We start from the raw sequence: 19,024 nt of genomic DNA on the forward strand, positions 1-19,024 counted from the left end.
GGAAAGAGTTCTTCAAAGTTGTGCAGCAAGGCTTAAACCGTATCTAGTGCAAGCTGTGGATACCTTGGGTATTTCTTTGAATGATTATAGTGATGTTCTTGCCTCAGTATGCAAAGATACATCAGATAACTTGGCGCTAAATGATGTATGTGCTACTAGTGATCATGTGGTGAATTTCATTCTTTTGGCTTGACAATTTTTCTTCATGAAATAGCTTATGATTTCGTTTGTTTTTGGTCCAGGTACATGACTGCAAATCAGCAGAAGAGCCTGTGGAGGAGTCGGCACAGGTGTGTCTGTTCTATCCATATGTTTTGTTTTTCATTTGGCTGTTCTATTTTTTACCCTCCAGCTTTGGGACACTGGAAGATGTCAATTTTTCTTTATCAGGTGGATAGCGAGATTACAAAAGAAGCCACACCACCTCAACAAGATAATGCTGCTGAGGACAGATCTCCCAAGTCTGTAATGAGCAATGGCATTGCACAGGCTGGAGAAGATGATGCTTTAATAGATTCAAAATCCCTAAAGAAGCAAGACGATGCTGACTCTTCTGTTCTGTCAAAAGGTAATAATTTGTTGAGTAATGATTTGGACATTGTAAAAGTTGACAATAAAGAACAAAAGCCGGAACAAAGTACAAAGAAGGAACAAAGTACAAAGAAAGGTGGTAAGAAATCGAGCTCTTCAAAATCGGCAAAGCTTTCTAAGAACTCAAGTGCTGTTAGTGAGAAGGAAGCCGAGAAAACAAATGACTCTAAAAGTCACATCAAAGAAGTTCCTAGTTCTCTTAATGAGGATGTTGTGGAGGCTACTGGAACTTCAGAGAATGACAAAGAGATTAAAGTTAAGATTTCATCAACTAAAGCAGGTGACATTGAATCTGATGCTGTTGTTTCTCCTTCACCGAGCGAGAGCAATCATGATGAGAATCGCTCAAAGAAACGTGCACGGACAAAAAAGAAAGATATCTCTGTGAAAGAAGTGGCTGCAGAAGATAATTCAAAAAGGGTGTCTGAAGGAACATGTGATTCAGAAGTAAAATCAACAAAGCCATCAGCAAAAAAGGGACTTGGTCGTAGCTCTGACATGAAAATTACTACTTTTGTTGATGCTGTAAAAAAGGGTAGTGGAAAAGCAGAAGAAAGAACAAAAGGTGATGGTGGGTCATCCTCACGGAAGTCGGAGGAAAAGAAAAGGAAGGGACAGGAGAAAGGTAACTTAGAAAAGGGTCTAGCAAAATCTTCCTCTAAAGATGAGGATAAGGTACTTTTGTGCTTGCTGTTAGAACATTTCTTTGCTATTATTTATTCATATCACTGCAACATGATATATGATTTTGTCCAAAAATAAATTATTGACTAATTTTGTAAATGTTTTAGGCAGTGGCATCTTCACTTAAGTCAGCTAGGAAAACAACCAAAGATGAACGTCCAGAGGAGACTCCTAAGACAAATTTGAAGAGGAAACGCACTTCAGGAAAAGAAAAAGTGTGAACCCTGCTCTGTAATTTTAGAATTTTGATAACAAAATTTCATTATGCATCGTCCTTTGGAACTGTCCTTTTAGTAGCTATGTAGGTTATGTGCTGGACTTTTGCAGTATAATTATATGTGTTGATATTATTTTTTAATGTGATGCTGGTTTGTTGAAATAATACTGATCAATGTCCTTATTATAGCAGAGGAATTAATTAGTTGCAAATTCATGTGGGCTTCCTTATTTTTAAATGCTATCTGTATTTTCCTATGTTGTTCTAAAATGCTTCCCACTATTTCTTGTTAATTACACAGTTTTTATTTTTCATCTCAGTTTGATTGCTGATCTTCTGACTATTGTCTCAGGAGTCTGATATCAAGAAAAATGATCAAAGTCTTGTTGGAACACGGGTTAAGGTTTGGTGGCCAGATGATGAAATGTAAGTTCATGGTGGTTCTTCATTTGTGACATACTGTGATCGGTTATTTTAGTTATGTAGGATCTGGGACTGGGAGTGTTGTATGCTATTGGATTTGTACTTGTTGCATACTGGGTTGAAACAGGCTGTTGTTTCCTTGCTATATATGGTTGATTATCTTTTTACTTCTAATCTAGATCACAGTTGCTTTGTGTGCCATTCAGATCATCATTTTACTTCTGTCAGGACTGAAGGGGATGGAAAAGTTAATCAGTTAAAGGTGCTTAGTTAGATAAATGAATAGGGATATGTGAGGTTAGGTAATCATTCAGGTTTTGTAACATTGGGTGAACAAAGCATTTGCTATCCTCTCCTAAATCGAGAACTCTTCTTTGCTCACAATGTCTCATACTTTTCTCTCTCTAGATTTTTTGCCTCCTAGACCCATTGCATCCAGTGCTCATTTCTGGGTATCAGGCACTACTCCATTCTTTCATGTGCATACCGACCTCACTGTTTGAATTGACACAACACAGTCAGAATGTGCAGACCCATTACAGTTGTTTGCTGTTACATAGGGTTGTATGTACCACCTGATTTGACCGACTCCCAGTTGTTCTCCCGTCTTTTGGCAATACTAAATAGCGGACACCTGTTTTACACTCTTTTAGGAAGCTCCTTGTGGCTCACATTTCTTTGGCATAGCTGCCTGTTCTGTTTTTGCCTCTGCACTTCAGCTGCTATTGCAGGCGTTTTGGGCCAAGCTATGGCTGGATTAATGATGATTTTGCCTTTAGCTAAGTATGGCTTTTGGGTGTTGATAATAATTCTCCTTAGTTTTGTGTACTATTAGTGTTCTGAGCATCTAATTTGTAATTTTGTAGGCTATCTTTGTTGTAACAATTGCTTCATGCCTGCTATAGTAGTTTTTGGTTTAGCTACCTGTATTCTCAATCTGTGACTACCTACCTACTATGGTTGGTCGACATGGTTTGAGTTAAAGATTTTATTTCTAGGGTTAATTTGTTTGTCTCTTGTTTTAACTACTACTTATATAAGCTGCTAAATCCTAATTGTAGTTACACCATATTCTGTTAAATAAACTGTAACTATGTTGTTTTCATGAAATGGTGGTGGTGCTTGGGTGAGATATATTTTACATAGTAATAAACTAGGGGTCATGCTTTTTTTCCTTCTTGGTATCTAAGTGTATGATATGCATATTCCATCTTGAGGTTCACCTGTTCACCATGGTAAAATAGTCATATATACTCTACACAATCTTTTGCAGGTTTTATGAAGGTGTTGTTGATTCGTTTGATTCTTCTATTAAGAAGCACAAGGTGATTTGTGAGCTATATTACCATCTCTTTACCTTGGCATCCCCTTTCAATTTATCTCAGTAAAACTTTTCTACTTCTGTTCAAAGTAATTGTACAAATTCTGCTATTGTAGCAAATTCAAGATAGCTCTGTTTCTTTGCGAAAATGTTTTTTATTTCACATGTTGTATTCACTTTTAATTGCAAAAGAATAATCTACGAGTCTGATTGGTTTCAGAAAACATTTAGTTATATTTACAACAATGTCAACTCATTGGTTCATTCACTCTGATTTTTGTTTTCTACTCTTGTAATGGAAAAACAAGTTTTTTGTATCCACTGTTTCCTTGGACAATACTTTGAAAACATGAAATAAAGTGAAAATGAGGCATTTTAATAAAATGAAAATGTAGACCAAACATGCCCTTGTTTTCAAAATATTTTTAGAAAACAGACAAAATGGGATTTTTTTTTTCTTTTCAACTTTTCATTTTCTGTTATAATTTATACTTACAAGAAATGGAAATAAAAAAGTTCTTTTAAACCAAAACAGACCCATAATTGTTATTGAATATACAGAGAAAACAAGTTTTTTTGGGCAATTAGAGATGAATTAAGAAATGGAAACACGGATTGCTGTTCAAACTAAACAAGCCCTTCATTTCTTATTTATAATGTTATTTTTAAATGGTCAAATAATATAATTCATGATTTGTGCTTTCATACTCTTATGACTGTTCTCTCTCTATTTTAGGTCTTGTATGATGATGGTGATGAGGAGATATTGAATTTTGAAGAGGAGAAATGGGAAATTATTGAAGTTGTTGCTGATCCAGATGGGGTAGGTTTCTCTTCCTTGAATTTCGTTTGTTAATCTTTTTCTATGTCTATAATAATAATGCAATTTTTTCTTGTAACAGGAAGAAGGAAGTCATCGAGCAAGTCCCAATCCTTCTGATGATATGTATGTTGTTTTTGTTTATTTTAGACGCTGTTTATGTTGTATTGTTAGAAAAATCATCGTAAAATTATTTTGCATCGATGATTGTATTTTATTTATCAGCGTAGGATATTGGTTTAGAATTTCTGTTTCCTCTCAAAAGATTAAATCGGATACAACCAATTTGTTGCTGCATTTGGTGATTGTGTTTTCTAACTGAGCTTTTGCTTTAAGTTTTTGGGTTTGTGCATTCAAATTCACTTGTTTATTTGATTATATGTAGGCCGCTCAAAAAGAAAGGGAAAACAAATGCTGGTGAATCAAAAAAGGAAGGAAAGAGGGATTCTTCTTCTAAAAGGTTAGTGAAAGTTGTGAATTAATGTCACTTTCTATTCTTCTTTTGAGGTATCAACTTTTTACTTTGATTTCTAGTAGTGGTGGAGCTACATCAAGTAAATCAAAGGGGCCATCCGTGAAGTCTAACCAAAAGTCCAAGACTGTTGGCAAGTCTGAGGGTGAAGTTAGTAGAAAATCTAAGGATGCTGCACAAAAAACTGGTGGTAAATCAGAGGATCGCCCTCTGAAAAGTAGTGGTAAATCTGAGGATCGTCTTCTGAAAAGTGGTGGTAAATCTGAGGATCGTCCTCTGAAAAGTGGTGGTAAATCTGAGGATCGTCTTTTGAAAACTGGCGGTAAATCTGAGGATCGTCTCTTGAAAACTGGCAGTAAAACTGGCGGTAAGTCTGAGGATCGTCCTCTGAAAAGTGGTAGTAAATCTATTGATTCTGCACACAAAAACAATTCAAAGAAGACAGATGCTTCCAAGATAAGGAAATCAAAAGACGGTGACGTTGACACACCAAAGCAGAAGCCTAAGCAAGAAACCCCGAAAACTGGAAAATCCAAGCAAGGAACTTCTAAGATTGCATTATCCTCCAAGACAAAATCCACCAAAAGTGGGAAGTCTAATACTAATGGCACTGGCAAGGTGAAATTTGTTTTGCCAAAGACAGAAGATTCGGAGAATTCAGAGAATGAGAACTCAGATGATTCAACAAACGAGGTTGAAGACAGGAAGGTTAAGACACCAAGTTCGTCAAAGGCTGGAAGCGAGGTCAAGAGTGGAAAGAAACGTGGAAGAAACTAGAAGTGGATGTCTACTCTACTACTTGCTCAGCAACATTTGGGATATCCCTTTCTGTAGTCATCTATTTAAAAGTGTGTTAATCTTCTAATTATTTGTAGCAGTCTCTGTAGAAGTGTAGGCTAGTTTAGTGGGCTCGTTTGTACTATTTTTCTCGCCCCCTCCCCCCTCCCAATTATAGGCGGATTTTATTTGATGGTGATAAAAGAAAACGTTCGGTCAGAAACCTTGTTAGAGAATGTTTTGGCACTTCTGGTAATGATAGGTTTAAAACTTAACTACCTGATTGAGTTGTCTTGAAAGTGTATGTTGCATGGTACAAAACTGTTGAAGCTATCACAGTTATGGCACAAAGCTGCGGGAATTAGCCAAAGGTGTCAAAATGGGTCGGCTCAGTGGGCCAGCCCAGTTGGCCCACATTTTAGTCTGGATTGGACTGTAAAAGGTTTTTTCTCCCTCAAATGTTCTCAAAAGCTCTCAAAGGATTCATTAATTCAGAAGTATTTTTGGAGACTTTTGAGATCACCGAAGGAAAGTTGGCTTTTGTACCCTTCAATTAATTTTATACCTTTAAATTAATAAAAATCTAAAATTATTTTTAGCAATTTAATTGACTGAATGGTAATAAAAAAATTACTTTAAAATCTCATTTCTTCAACTAAATTTTCGGTACGCAAAATTTTTCCATTAAAATTTTGTACACAAATATTCATTATCAGAAATTTCGTATTTTAAATTTTTGGTAATATAATTATATTACCGGAAATTTTGCCATCAAATTTTTGGTAAAATATTTATAATATTAGACATTTGTGTCATGAAATTTCTGGCAGTTACATTTATTTTACTAGAAATTTCAAATCTGATAGTTATTATACTTAACTGGAAATTTCAAAATTTTGGTATGTTACTTTTTTTTTTTGTTGAAACAGGGATAAAAAAACACAATCAATATGTATAGATTTGACTGAATCATTTACAACTGATCAAATTTTTCAGTCACGAGAAGCTGTCATATCATGGTCAAAAGAGGTCAGTCGACAAAATCGAGTATCAGTTATCATTACTCAATTTGACGTAGAGACCATAAAGAGAGGAAGGAAGTCAAAATTAATAATTGGTTGTGATGGTGGAAAATATAAGTAAAATAAAAGTAACGCATGTACTTAAATTAAAAGGTGTGGTTGTCCGTTTAAACTTAGATCGAGACCATTGAAAAATGCTAAATGATGGATTATTAATTTAATGTGTGGATTTCACAACCATGAGTTAGTGGCTACTTTTGATAATAATGCATTTATGGGACACTTAAAGGAAGAAGATAAGAAACATGTTGACGAGCTCACAAAGTATCACGTTGCACCGAGACACATCTTGTCATCTTTGAGAGATCGAGATAAGGAGAATGTGACTAATATCTATCAAATTTACAACAACGAAACACATACATGAAGAATTTGAAAGGACGTAAAACTGATATGCAATATTTGTTGAAGTTACTTGAAGCTGAGAAATATACTTGTTGGAGTATAACTCATGGAGACTCCAACGTTGTGAGAGACATATTTTGGACGCACTCAGATTCCATAACTTTGTTGAACATAATATTCATTATCAGAAATTTCGTATTTTAAATTTTTGGTAATATAATTATATTACCGGAAATTTTGCCATCAAATTTTTGGTAAAATATTTATAATATTAGACATTTGTGTCATGAAATTTCTGGCAGTTACATTTATTTTACTAGAAATTTCAAATCTGATAGTTATTATACTTAACTGGAAATTTCAAAATTTTGGTATGTTACTTTTTTTTTTTGTTGAAACAGGGATAAAAAAACACAATCAATATGTATAGATTTGACTGAATCATTTACAACTGATCAAATTTTTCAGTCACGAGAAGCTGTCATATCATGGTCAAAAGAGGTCAGTCGACAAAATCGAGTATCAGTTATCATTACTCAATTTGACGTAGAGACCATAAAGAGAGGAAGGAAGTCAAAATTAATAATTGGTTGTGATGGTGGAAAATATAAGTAAAATAAAAGTAACGCATGTACTTAAATTAAAAGGTGTGGTTGTCCGTTTAAACTTAGATCGAGACCATTGAAAAATGCTAAATGATGGATTATTAATTTAATGTGTGGATTTCACAACCATGAGTTAGTGGCTACTTTTGATAATAATGCATTTATGGGACACTTAAAGGAAGAAGATAAGAAACATGTTGACGAGCTCACAAAGTATCACGTTGCACCGAGACACATCTTGTCATCTTTGAGAGATCGAGATAAGGAGAATGTGACTAATATCTATCAAATTTACAACAACGAAACACATACATGAAGAATTTGAAAGGACGTAAAACTGATATGCAATATTTGTTGAAGTTACTTGAAGCTGAGAAATATACTTGTTGGAGTATAACTCATGGAGACTCCAACGTTGTGAGAGACATATTTTGGACGCACTCAGATTCCATAACTTTGTTGAACATGTTCCATCTTGTATTGATCATGGATAACACCTACAAAACCAACAAGTATAGGTTACCATTGTTTGAAATAGTTGGTGTCAACTGAGTTGACATTTAACGTTGCATTTGCTTATATGGATTCTGAGTGTCAATAAAACTTTTGTTTGGTATTGGAGAAGTTAAAAGAGTTGTTTGTTTCAAACACCTCATTTCCTCAGGTGATCGTGACTAACAGAGAATTTGCTTTAATGAATGCAATTGAAATTGTATTTCCATCTTCAAAAAATTTACTTTGTTAACTTCATATTAACAAAAATGTTGGAGGCAAATGCAAACAATATATATTAAAGAAAGATATGCAGGAATCCATTCTTGAGTTGTGAAGGAAAATTGTTTATTGTTATAAAGAAAAGGAGTATGAGGAATTTTTGCAAATGTTTGAGCAATCATGTGTCGATAATATTATTTTCTTTGACTCTGCAGAGACACATGATTGAATCCTCACAAGGAAAAATTTGTTGAAGCATATACCAATCGAGTATTGCATCAAGGAGATACTACGACTAATAGGTACGTTATTAAAACTTTGCATTTTGTATTATATTTATACTTATATAGGATTAAACATGCATGATAGAATTTTTGTTGAAATAATATCAAATATTTTTTATGTTTGAATATTAGGGTTGAGTCTACTCATTGGTTATTGAAGAAATTTTTAGAACACAGTAAAAGAGATTTCTGTAATGCATGGAATGGTATGAATGACATTTTGAAGTTCTAAATTATTAAGATAAAATCTTCATTTGAGATAAGTAAGGATCGCAAAGAGCATATACATAACAATCAATTCTATGAGAAATTGACTTGGGTTGTGTCCAAGAAAGTCTTAGCTGATATTGTTCATGTATACAAGAGAGTCAACTATGTCGGTAACGACAAAGCTGCGTGTTGTTGTATACTTAGAAACACTCATAGATTACCTTGTGCATGTGAGTTGGCACGATACAAGCTGGAGGGTGTTCCAATCTCATTAGATGTTGTTCATATACATTGAAGGAAATTAACCATAAATAGTGATCAAGAGGAAGAAAAGTTGACAAATGATTCAGAGCTGGACATTACATCGGAGATGAATATAATTTGAAAAACACTTAATATTACTAGAAGGAGGACATTAAATAGCAAGTTGTATGAAATAACTTATCCAGATACAACATCAATGTGTGCACCACTGGATAAGATCAAAATAAAAGGTGGTGTAAAGAGGAAAAAAAATTAAGAGTAATGAGTTGGAATAATTGAGCATTTATTAGATTCTAATATTAAAAAAAAATATAAATAAATATTGTGTATATGTGAGTCTGATTTAAACAGTCAAGTGAAGATAATTAACTACATCGTAGATGCTCTAATGAGATGAAAGTGAGTGTTCATAAAATTCATATGGTTTTGAGGATTTTGTTATGGTGATCTTCTAGAAGATTCATTGTCTAATCTACTAAGCCTACTATTTTTGAGTTGTGAGTGTTAGTACTCAATTTTGGGTAGCCAAACGGTCCCGCAGTGCTCCAAATTCAAAGAGTAATCGAAACAATAAAAAACAAAAAAGTAGAGACTATTAGGAAGGAACTGCAGTTAGGATACGTGCAAACTTGCTTTAATCGAATATTTTGTTTTGTTTTGGTGAAAATTATCTATGTTTTTCCAACAGAATATTATGTTTTGTTAAAAGATACTTTCAAAAATGAAAAATACAAATTTAACAATATATAAGTTTTATTATAAAAATTGCTCAATGTTATAGGGTTCATAATCTAAGTACAGACTTTTTTAAAAAAAAAATCATATAATTTAGTGACTTTAATAATATACCATTAGGATCACCTTTGTTGTGGTCACAGTAACAGCCGCCGCCCCATGAAATTGAGGGTCTATTATTAACACCTCAGTTTTTATAGAGATAGCAAGATTTTTTTGGAATATAACTTCACTTTTTCTTTAAATTTTTCTTTTTCTTGGTTCACCGTATATGAGGTGTTTTTGGATATTTTTTAATTTAAATAAGGGATTTTTATATAAATTATATATTTTTTATATTTGTTATTTGTGATTTTGTTGTTTCAAAGTTACATTGTTTTATTTATCGTTTCATTGCCGTGTTTGTTTGATTTTTCGTCTTATTACGGTATTTGTTTGTTTTAGATTGACAGATCAATTATTAATTCAACTAATCACTAAATTAACGTTATATTATTAAAGACATGAATATTTCGACCACTTTGATTTTATTACATTATTCGTATGTATTGTATTATTTTATATTATTAATTTAAAATGTAAATATATTGTAAATTTATCATTTTTATTTTTACCATGTTGAACTGTATGTTTGTATATGTTATACTATACTGATTTAAATAAATTTAAGTTTTGAATGTTAGATAAAATGAGATAAAATTATCTCTGTTTTTTTTAATCTATTTATAGTCTATTTGGATCGAAATAGACACAAATAAATTATAAAAAAAATTAATGATAGTAAAATCTATTTAGTTGTAAAATATATTAACTACTTTTTCTGTATTATCTCTCATGATGAGTGATAAATAAAAAGAGAAAGAAATGGAGATGATAGAAAAGTGGTGTTTTAGTAGATTTAAAATAAAAACAAAATTGAGGCAAATAGTACTAAGGCACGTCCACTAAAGTCTGTAAAATTCCACCGCAATTTCTTACATTTGGAAACACACGTAACTAGAACGACGCAAGTAAATAATAACTAGAACCAAGAAACTATGAAGCAATGACACGAAACTACTTTGCTAACCATCATTCAACTCAGATGAGATTCTTCTACAATTTCATTTCTAATTGCACATTCTTTCAATATATCTTTTTGTTAATCAAACAGTTCACATAATTCACTATATTTATTAAAACTTAACAAAACAAATAATTCAAAAGTTTATTTTTGAATCAAATAACAAAAGTTATAGAAAAATACATTGTAAAATCATATATATTATTTAGTATACCACAGTTACATAAATTTACAGTAACTTAATCATGTACATAAAAAAATAATCTGTAATTAGTAAGAGTTGAAATTAACAGAAAGAGTATTTATATCCGACACACCTTACATAATTTTAACTGAAGTAAAGGAAATCTACGAGAAAAAAAATTAATAATTGATATCAAATAAATCATACATAATTATATTATTATCTCAAGTTGAGAGAATCTATAAAAAAAAAAAAAAACTTATAATTAAACCAATGTTTTTAAAAAAATTTAATTAAAAATTTGTGATATAAAATATGATATTGAATGATTAATACATATAAAATTGCAATAAGTTTTTATAAAAATTCAATTTTAATTTATAAATTATTATTTTTTGTAATTTAATTAATAATATATAAATAATTAATGTTTATATATGATTCTACGTATTAAATTTGTATATTACGTCATTTAAAATATGTCATATCATTATTTTTAATTAAAAAATATATGAGACAACAAAAACTGTCAAATTTAAAAATAGAGAGATTAATTATATGAATTAACAAAAATAAAAACACTAAATTATAATTGAATCTTATTATTATTTAACAAAATTATGATTATTATTATTGGAACACGACCAATCACTCAATAACTAAAAGAAGGCTATTGACTTAACGTTACTTAGTGAATTTCTTAAACTCACATATATAATTATGTTCGAATTTGAAATATGATATTCAACTTAGTAATGTCATAGATTTGAAATCGATCTATCAATATTAATATTTTGTCGGATAAATAATAATTTTTTTTTTACTTTTTAGTTTTATTAATAGAAAAATGAAAATTCAGGCAATTTTTATGAGGGTCTTGTATGAGACTTTGTATATTGATTGATTATTTTTTCTCAGATAAAGCAAGCAACGTCTTATTATTAATTTTTGGTGCAAAGAAACATCTATTATTAATTGAAGCATGCTTGTTTTTTTATTTAATTTTTTTTACATAGCTTTTGATATTATATCTATGAATCATGATCAAAACCAATAACTAATAAAAAGTGAAAGCCTACTTCTTTCTCTTTTCAATCCTTGTTAACTTGCTTTTTTCATCTTATCACACATCATTCAAAAAGACAACAATATCACTTAAGTTTCTTCAAAACAATTATATTCTTCTGTCTTTGTTTTTTTAACCATTCAAATTAACCTTTTGTTACAAAAATTTCATAGTTATTACTATGTTTCAAAGAAACCCTTGTTCATACACAAACCCAGAACCTTGTCAGCATCTTTCTGATTACAAGCTCAAACATGGTTTCAATGGCTACAAAGCTATTCAAAAACTACTTGTTACTTCTCCAATTGGGAAAACTAGTTTGAAAAAACCTAATTTGACAATACCTAGATGCAGTTTTTGTAATGGGTGTGAAAAAAGGTGTTTTTTTTGTTTGATTTGTTCTTCATTCTCTTGTTTGGATCATACCCTTTTGCATGCACAAAATGAAATTGGTCATGCTTTGTTTGTGGATGTTGAAAGGGCTGAACTTTTTTGTGGGTTGTGTTGTGATCAATTGTATGATCCTGATTTTGATCAAGTTGTGATGGCTAAACATTCAATGGTTTTGCCACAAGGTGCTATTGGAAATGAGAGTATTGGTCAGAGATTGATCAAGAGAAGGAGATTGGTTTCTGGGGTTGGATTGTATTTGCATAATAAATCTAATAAGTTTAGGTTTTCAACCGAAGATCTTAGGGGTAAATCTTGTTATCCTTTGGGATTGAGGGGTTTGAACAATTTGGGTAGTACTTGTTTTATGAATTCTGTGTTGCAAGCATTGCTACATGCACCTCCTTTTAGGGACTATTTCTTGAGTGGTGGACATAGTTTGGAAGATTGTTCGAGACGAACTACGGGTCAGCTGTGTTTGCTTTGTGATATCAATGCTGTTTTTTCGGCTGTGTATTCGGGTGATCGAAATCCGTATAGTCCTGCTCAGTTTCTCTACAGGTCTGCCATTGTTCTTTATGTCATTATAGCTTTTTGTCTCATGAAATATAGTGGCTGATATTTATCAAAGGGATTTAATCTACCTCAGTTGTGTATGCCTTTGTTTTGTGGTGCTTTTAAATGCTCATGATAAGAGAAATTGCTTCATTTATGAATTTACTTAATTTTGAGTGTTCTTATTAATATTCAACCAGCTAGAGATGAATTGGTTTGAATAATTATAGAAAACAGGAAAATTTGTGGTTTCAATGAGCGGGTCGGTTATCATGAAAATAAGTCTTTTGGTATGATTGAAGTGACAAATGTAGCATGATCGCCGGTGGAGATTTCTGTGACAAAGCACATTTGTTGTCAGTTCTAGTTTGATGCTTTTCATGATTAGTTTGAAGCCGATGATTTGTTTATATGAATCTAGTTGTGAGTTAGCTGGAGCAACTTCAATTGATACCCAAATTTTTTATGACTTTGGATATGGACCTGTTATGTTGCTTTGGTCCTCAAATTCCTGTTTCTTTTAAATGGTGAAACTTTTTCTTTTTGTTTCAAGCTGGTGGCAGCATTCGGCTAATTTAGCGAGTTACGAGCAGCAGGATGCTCACGAGTTTTTCATTTCATTGTTAGACGCAATCCATGAAAAAGAGGGCAAACCAAGGAACGGAAACAAAGGTATTTAGAAGCTGAGACTTGTTTTTATTTTCCTGCAATTTTGTAGTTTCATATGTACTGTATGACCGTGTATGCTATAATTGTAGTTGTTTACAAAATGTTTAACCATATAAAAAAAAACATAATGATGCAACTTAGATTTAGTCTATCTCCAAGGTGTAGTTCAAGTGGTTGAGCTGAGGAGACACCCGAAAGAGTTTGAGAAGGAGGTGCAGGATTCAAACCCTGATTACAAACATAACATACTAGCAATTAACATTTGTCTATCTTGAAAAAAACTAACGTTTAGTCCGATGGAAATGTTAAGCAATTTGGATCCAAACTATTTTGGTTTCTCAGAAACATTGTGGATATGTCTTTTATATGAAAAATAAAGAACTGTCTAACAAGAATTGGTGTTGTCAAATTTCTCGGTAGTTGCGTTTTACTCGAAGACATGATGCATAATTATTGCTTTGTACAGGTAATGGAGAGTGTCACTGCATTGCTCATAGAGTGTTCTATGGACTACTGAGATCAGACGTTACCTGTATAGCTTGTGGATTCACCTCAACAACCTATGACCCTTTTTTGGACATTTCACTTAACCTAGACATCAATATCTCTTTGACAGAAAAGGGTAAAAAACATGCCAAACCGAACGAGAACGAAAGCATGTCCACACTTTTGGGTTGTTTGGATTTGTTCACTCGGCCGGAGAAATTGGGGCCGGACCAGAAACTTTACTGCCAAAATTGTAAGGAAAAGCAGAACTCATTGAAACAAATGTCTATTAGAAAGCTCCCTTTGGTACTTACTTTGCACGTAAAACGTTTTGAGCATTCTTTTGTGAAGAAGTTGTCAAGAAAGATTGATCGATACCTACAATTTCCATTCTCCTTGGACATGACTCCATATTTGTCCTCCTCTATCCTTAGAGCCAGATATGGAAATAGGATGTTTGCTTTTGAAGGCGACGATGAATCAGATATGTTTTCCAAGTTCGAGATTTTTGCAGTGGTGACACATTCAGGAACGCTCGAGTCTGGCCATTATGTTTTGTTTGTACGATTAAGGAAGCAATGGTACAGATGCGAAGATGCTTGGATAACGGAGGTTGATGAGGCAACAGTCAGAGCTTCACAATGTTATATGATCTTCTATGTGCAAAAGACTTTGTACAATAAAGCAAATGAAGATCCGAGTCACCCTCCGAATTCGGCTGAAAGAGAGTTATTTATTCCTATTGCTGGCTGTTGCTAGAGAGAGGATATTAAATAGAGTAGTAAATGGCATCAAATGGAAGAGAGCACTTAAGGCGAATTCAAACACGGTAAGAGAACACTTTCTCTTTGATTCTCGCATGACTTTGGAGAATCAGAGTTTGAAGTTGACAAGACTGATTTACACTATGCGTATTGAAACTTTGAACCGCTACAAGGTGGATATCGAAATGAATAGCGAGGTTGCTAACTTGACCTTAAATTGAATATATGCATGTGGATTTGTCAACCATATTGAAACAAAGATCAATGAGCCAGAAGAAAGCAACATAAACTCTTCTACAACTCCCTAATTATGCTTAATCCAATTCTTTAATTGCATGTTAGTCATGTACATAACTCTCATTTTAACAATGATGATAATAAGAGTTGTTCTTGTTCAACAACCAATGTTACACTTTTGCCTCCACTAAGGGAAGTACATGGAAAAAAAATGAAGAAAAATGAAGGGCCAAAAAGGGTTATGTTGTGGATGGTTGTTTCTAATTTTTGTGTGAAGGACCTTGTATTACTCTTGACCCTGTGCCCAAAATTTTTGTATCATGTCTTCCTTTTACCTTGAGAGTGTGGAATTGTGAAGGAGGTTGCTTCATTGGGGAACAATAAGCAAGGGTATTGTTAAAGACATGTTTGTTCATTTAAAGGTGATGTGTGAGGAATAGTATGGATCTAACTTAAAGGTATGGTTGGTTGTGTGAAAAATACTGTTGTTGTTGTTGCTTGCTGCAGCTATTTGATTTATATGTTATATTGAAGTTAAAGAAATTAGGTTATTGATAATAGTATGCTTATAGTTTACACTTCTAGACATTCAAAAGTGAAGGAAATAGTGATTCAAATGGATTATTTCATAAAAGATATCTTACTTTATCATTTTCCTGTGCCCCCTCAATATGAGCTGTACTCCATTTTTACAAGAATTGTGTTATTTTGACAATAAAGTTTGACAATATTTATGCAGTTCAAATATAAAGTTCATGAACAATGAATATAACAAAATATCGGAATTTTAACTAATTTCTGAACACAATTAACCATTATTTTAAATATCATTAATTAATGATTTTTAGAAGTATATTTGAACAAAAACTGGAGTTAATAAGTATTTTAAAAAATTAAAATTGCGGTTAATTATGTTCAATAAATAATTGATGAGTCGTCACATTTTGTTATATTTATGAAAACTTCACCATTTATATAGTTAGGAAAACTTAGATCTGTCTTTTCTCGGACCCTAAATTTGATTGATCAAATTTCAGAATATTTCACTCATACATGTTATGACTTGAGTTCAAATTTAGAACTATGCCGTTGATAGATTAAACATAAATTAATCTTTATTCAAATCATAATTAAACATGAAAAAATCTTCACTACTCAAGTCATGAAAAATCAATCTTTTAAGATATCAACTTTTCTTGTAATCATAAACACATACAACTCTCAATTAGTCATGAATATGTAAATCTTGTTATGTACACTTATTTATTATGTGATTGTCTAAGTAAAATCCAATCACAAACAATTCAATAAAATTATATATTGGTCTACTTTGCCCCTGAGTCATAATTTTAGGTTAAATAATACTCGTGGTTCTTTAACTTAATTTCAGTTAACATTTTAGTCTTTATATATTTTTTCTTCTCGATTTGGTCATTTATTTTGATTTTAAGTGACAATTTGATCTTTTATGTTTTAAAATATCAATAATGTTATTATTTTTTTTTACAACCGAACACACATGAACCATTATTAATAGCAACATTATACTAATACTAGATGCTATATATATATATATATATATATATATATATATATATATATTCTTTTTGATTTGGTTCTTTAATTTAATTTTAATTGACAATTTGATATTTTATGTTTTAAAATGTCAACAGTGTTACTTTTTTTTTTACAAAAATTCAAAAAATTTATCAAAATTTTCAAACAAAACCCATAAAATTAATTATCATCTTCAATATAATGTAAATTTCATTAAATTTATAACTTAAATTTTTAAATAAGCTCATATTTTCATTTTTTATTTGATGAATTTGATGTTGTTTAAGATGAAAATATGAGTTTATTTGAATATTTGAGTTATACATTTGATGAAATTTGTATTATATTGAAGATGATTATTAATTTTATGGGTTTTGTTCGAAAATTTTGATGAATTTTTGTAAAAAAAAAATAACATTGTTGACATTTTAAAACATAAAATATCAAATTATCAATTAAAATTAAATTAAAGAACCAAATCAAAAAGAATATACATTTAGTACTAGTATAATGTTGCTATTAATAATGATTCATGTGTGTTCGGATGACATAATATGTTCATCACATGTGAGATACAACCATGTGTCACTTGAATATTTGTTTTAATGTATTACTCAGATATAACTCCTGCGCTACGTATATGTAATTTATAAAAAAAATTAATGTAAAATTTATTAAAAAAAAATTTGAAGGTGATATTTGTAGTGTATAAAATAGGCTAAATTACATTTGTAGTTCTTTAACTTAATTTCAGATAACGTTTTAGTTCTTTATCTTTTTTTTTTCCGACTTGGTCCTTTATTTTAATTTTAAGTGACAATTTGATATTTTATGTTTTAAAATTTCAACAATGATATCCTTTTTTATACAAAAATTCAAAAAAAAATTCAATCAAAATTCATAAAATTAATTATATTCTTCAATATAATACAAATTTCATCAAATTCGTAACGCAAATCTCCAAATAAACTCATATTTTCATACTTTATTTGATATTTTTAGGAATAAAGGACTAAATCGGGAAAAAAAAAGATAAAGGACTAAAACGTTACCTGAAATTAAGTTAAGGAACCATAGATGTAATTTAGCCTATAAAATATGATGGATATAATTTTTTTTTTTAAAATATTTATAAGCTTCTTAATTTATAAGAATATTGATCGTATAACAAACGAATAACTGGAGTAGAAACAATTGAAAGATTTAAAATAAAATGAGCGATTTTTACTTTAAAAAATATGAGTGATGGTTTGTATACACATTTAAAAATATTAAAATAAAATATGAGTAATTTTTACTCTAAAAATATTATTAAAAAAGACGAGAGATTGTATGTATACATTTTGTTTTGTTTTAAACATTCAATCATTATAGAATACTTTCTTCCTATTAAAAATAGAATATATATTTTGCAAGTATTGATTTGAAATATATTTGTAAGCATTGATTTTTATATGATCATTGTTTTTTTTTGTTTTACTTATCTTGAGTACTATTATTTCTTTATTCTTTTTTGACTAATTGAATGAACTATTATTTCTTATATTTTATATTTCATGTTTCATTTCCACTTAAACATTTCATAACTAATTCTTAATTAGAAGTGTTATGTCATGTGTTCATTTTAAAAATATTTTGAATTACTTATCTTTTTAGAGAGTGATATAATGGGGTTTTTGATATAAATATCCTCTTTTTTAATTTTAATACCAGATTGCCCCACTTTCAAAAAATAATATCAAAATACCCTACTTTTTAGCCCCAGTTGCAGATCGCAACCTGGGGATGCGACCTCCTGAAGAAAAAAAATTTCAACCTCATTAGATGGTGGCATCTAGGATGCGACCTCCTACTAGCTTCATTTTTTTTTTTTGAATTTTGTTATTTTATTATTGGGTATATTATATAGGGTATATTATATAGGGTATATTATATTTATTATTATTAAATATTTTAAAAATAATTATAACATTAAAAAATACAAAATATCATTATAAATAATAAAAATAATTAATTTAATAATATTATATAACTTTTAATAATTATTATAATAATAAAAATAATAATAATAATTTTAATAATAATAATAAAAAGAAAATTCTATTAATAAAATAAAAATACTTTTATTATTTAATATATTCAATAATGTATTTTAATATTATTTATTCTTTGGTTGTTGAATTTTGTTATTGGGTATATGAGGAACGTACACCTATTTGTTTGTTTTATCAAATTATTATAACAACTTCATCCGTTTTGGCAAATTAGTATGACAACTTCCTCCTCGTTTTTAGCACATTATTATAACAAATTCCTCTTATTTTTCTTATCTAATAAACAAAAATTATGAATAATATAGGCCAGCTTTGGTATATATGAATAAAAAATACAAGGTTTGTTGAACCATAACATTGACACATTCTACTCAATGTTACAATATTTCAGTCAAAAATAAACTGCTCTTACAATATTTCAGTCAAAAATAAACTGCTCTTACAATATTTTAATA

General features: G+C 30.5%; 2 protein-coding genes across 3 annotated transcripts in view; both read left to right on the plus strand.

The window, feature by feature from the left end:
- Positions 1–5,583, plus strand: part of LOC101501282 (sister chromatid cohesion protein PDS5 homolog C) — a 10,600-nt gene extending 5,017 nt beyond the window's left edge. Inside the window, exons 6-15 of one of the 2 annotated variants that reach the window (XM_004498731.4) lie at positions 1–145; positions 243–290; positions 391–1,266; positions 1,383–1,490; positions 1,845–1,918; positions 3,189–3,240; positions 3,973–4,059; positions 4,139–4,182; positions 4,442–4,516; positions 4,591–5,583. In XM_004498731.4, coding sequence (XP_004498788.1) covers positions 1–145; positions 243–290; positions 391–1,266; positions 1,383–1,490; positions 1,845–1,918; positions 3,189–3,240; positions 3,973–4,059; positions 4,139–4,182; positions 4,442–4,516; positions 4,591–5,305 — 2,224 coding nt within the window. In that variant the 3' untranslated portion in view covers positions 5,306–5,583. The remainder of the gene's footprint in view (positions 146–242; positions 291–390; positions 1,267–1,382; positions 1,491–1,844; positions 1,919–3,188; positions 3,241–3,972; positions 4,060–4,138; positions 4,183–4,441; positions 4,517–4,590) is intronic. The other variant, XM_004498732.4, reaches the window with a different exon arrangement.
- A 6,216-nt stretch (positions 5,584–11,799) lies between these two features.
- On the plus strand, positions 11,800–15,609 carry LOC101502019 (ubiquitin C-terminal hydrolase 22). The gene is made up of 3 exons (XM_004498734.4): positions 11,800–12,808; positions 13,356–13,474; positions 13,938–15,609. The coding sequence occupies exons 1-3, from the start codon at positions 12,039–12,041 to the stop codon at positions 14,714–14,716; spliced, it is 1,668 nt and encodes a 555-aa protein (XP_004498791.1). The 5' UTR covers positions 11,800–12,038; the 3' UTR covers positions 14,717–15,609.
- The last annotated feature ends 3,415 nt before the right edge of the window (positions 15,610–19,024 follow it).

Source organism: Cicer arietinum, chromosome 4 (assembly GCF_000331145.2).
Source record: "Cicer arietinum cultivar CDC Frontier isolate Library 1 chromosome 4, Cicar.CDCFrontier_v2.0, whole genome shotgun sequence".
Taxonomy (NCBI): Eukaryota; Viridiplantae; Streptophyta; class Magnoliopsida; order Fabales; family Fabaceae; genus Cicer; species Cicer arietinum.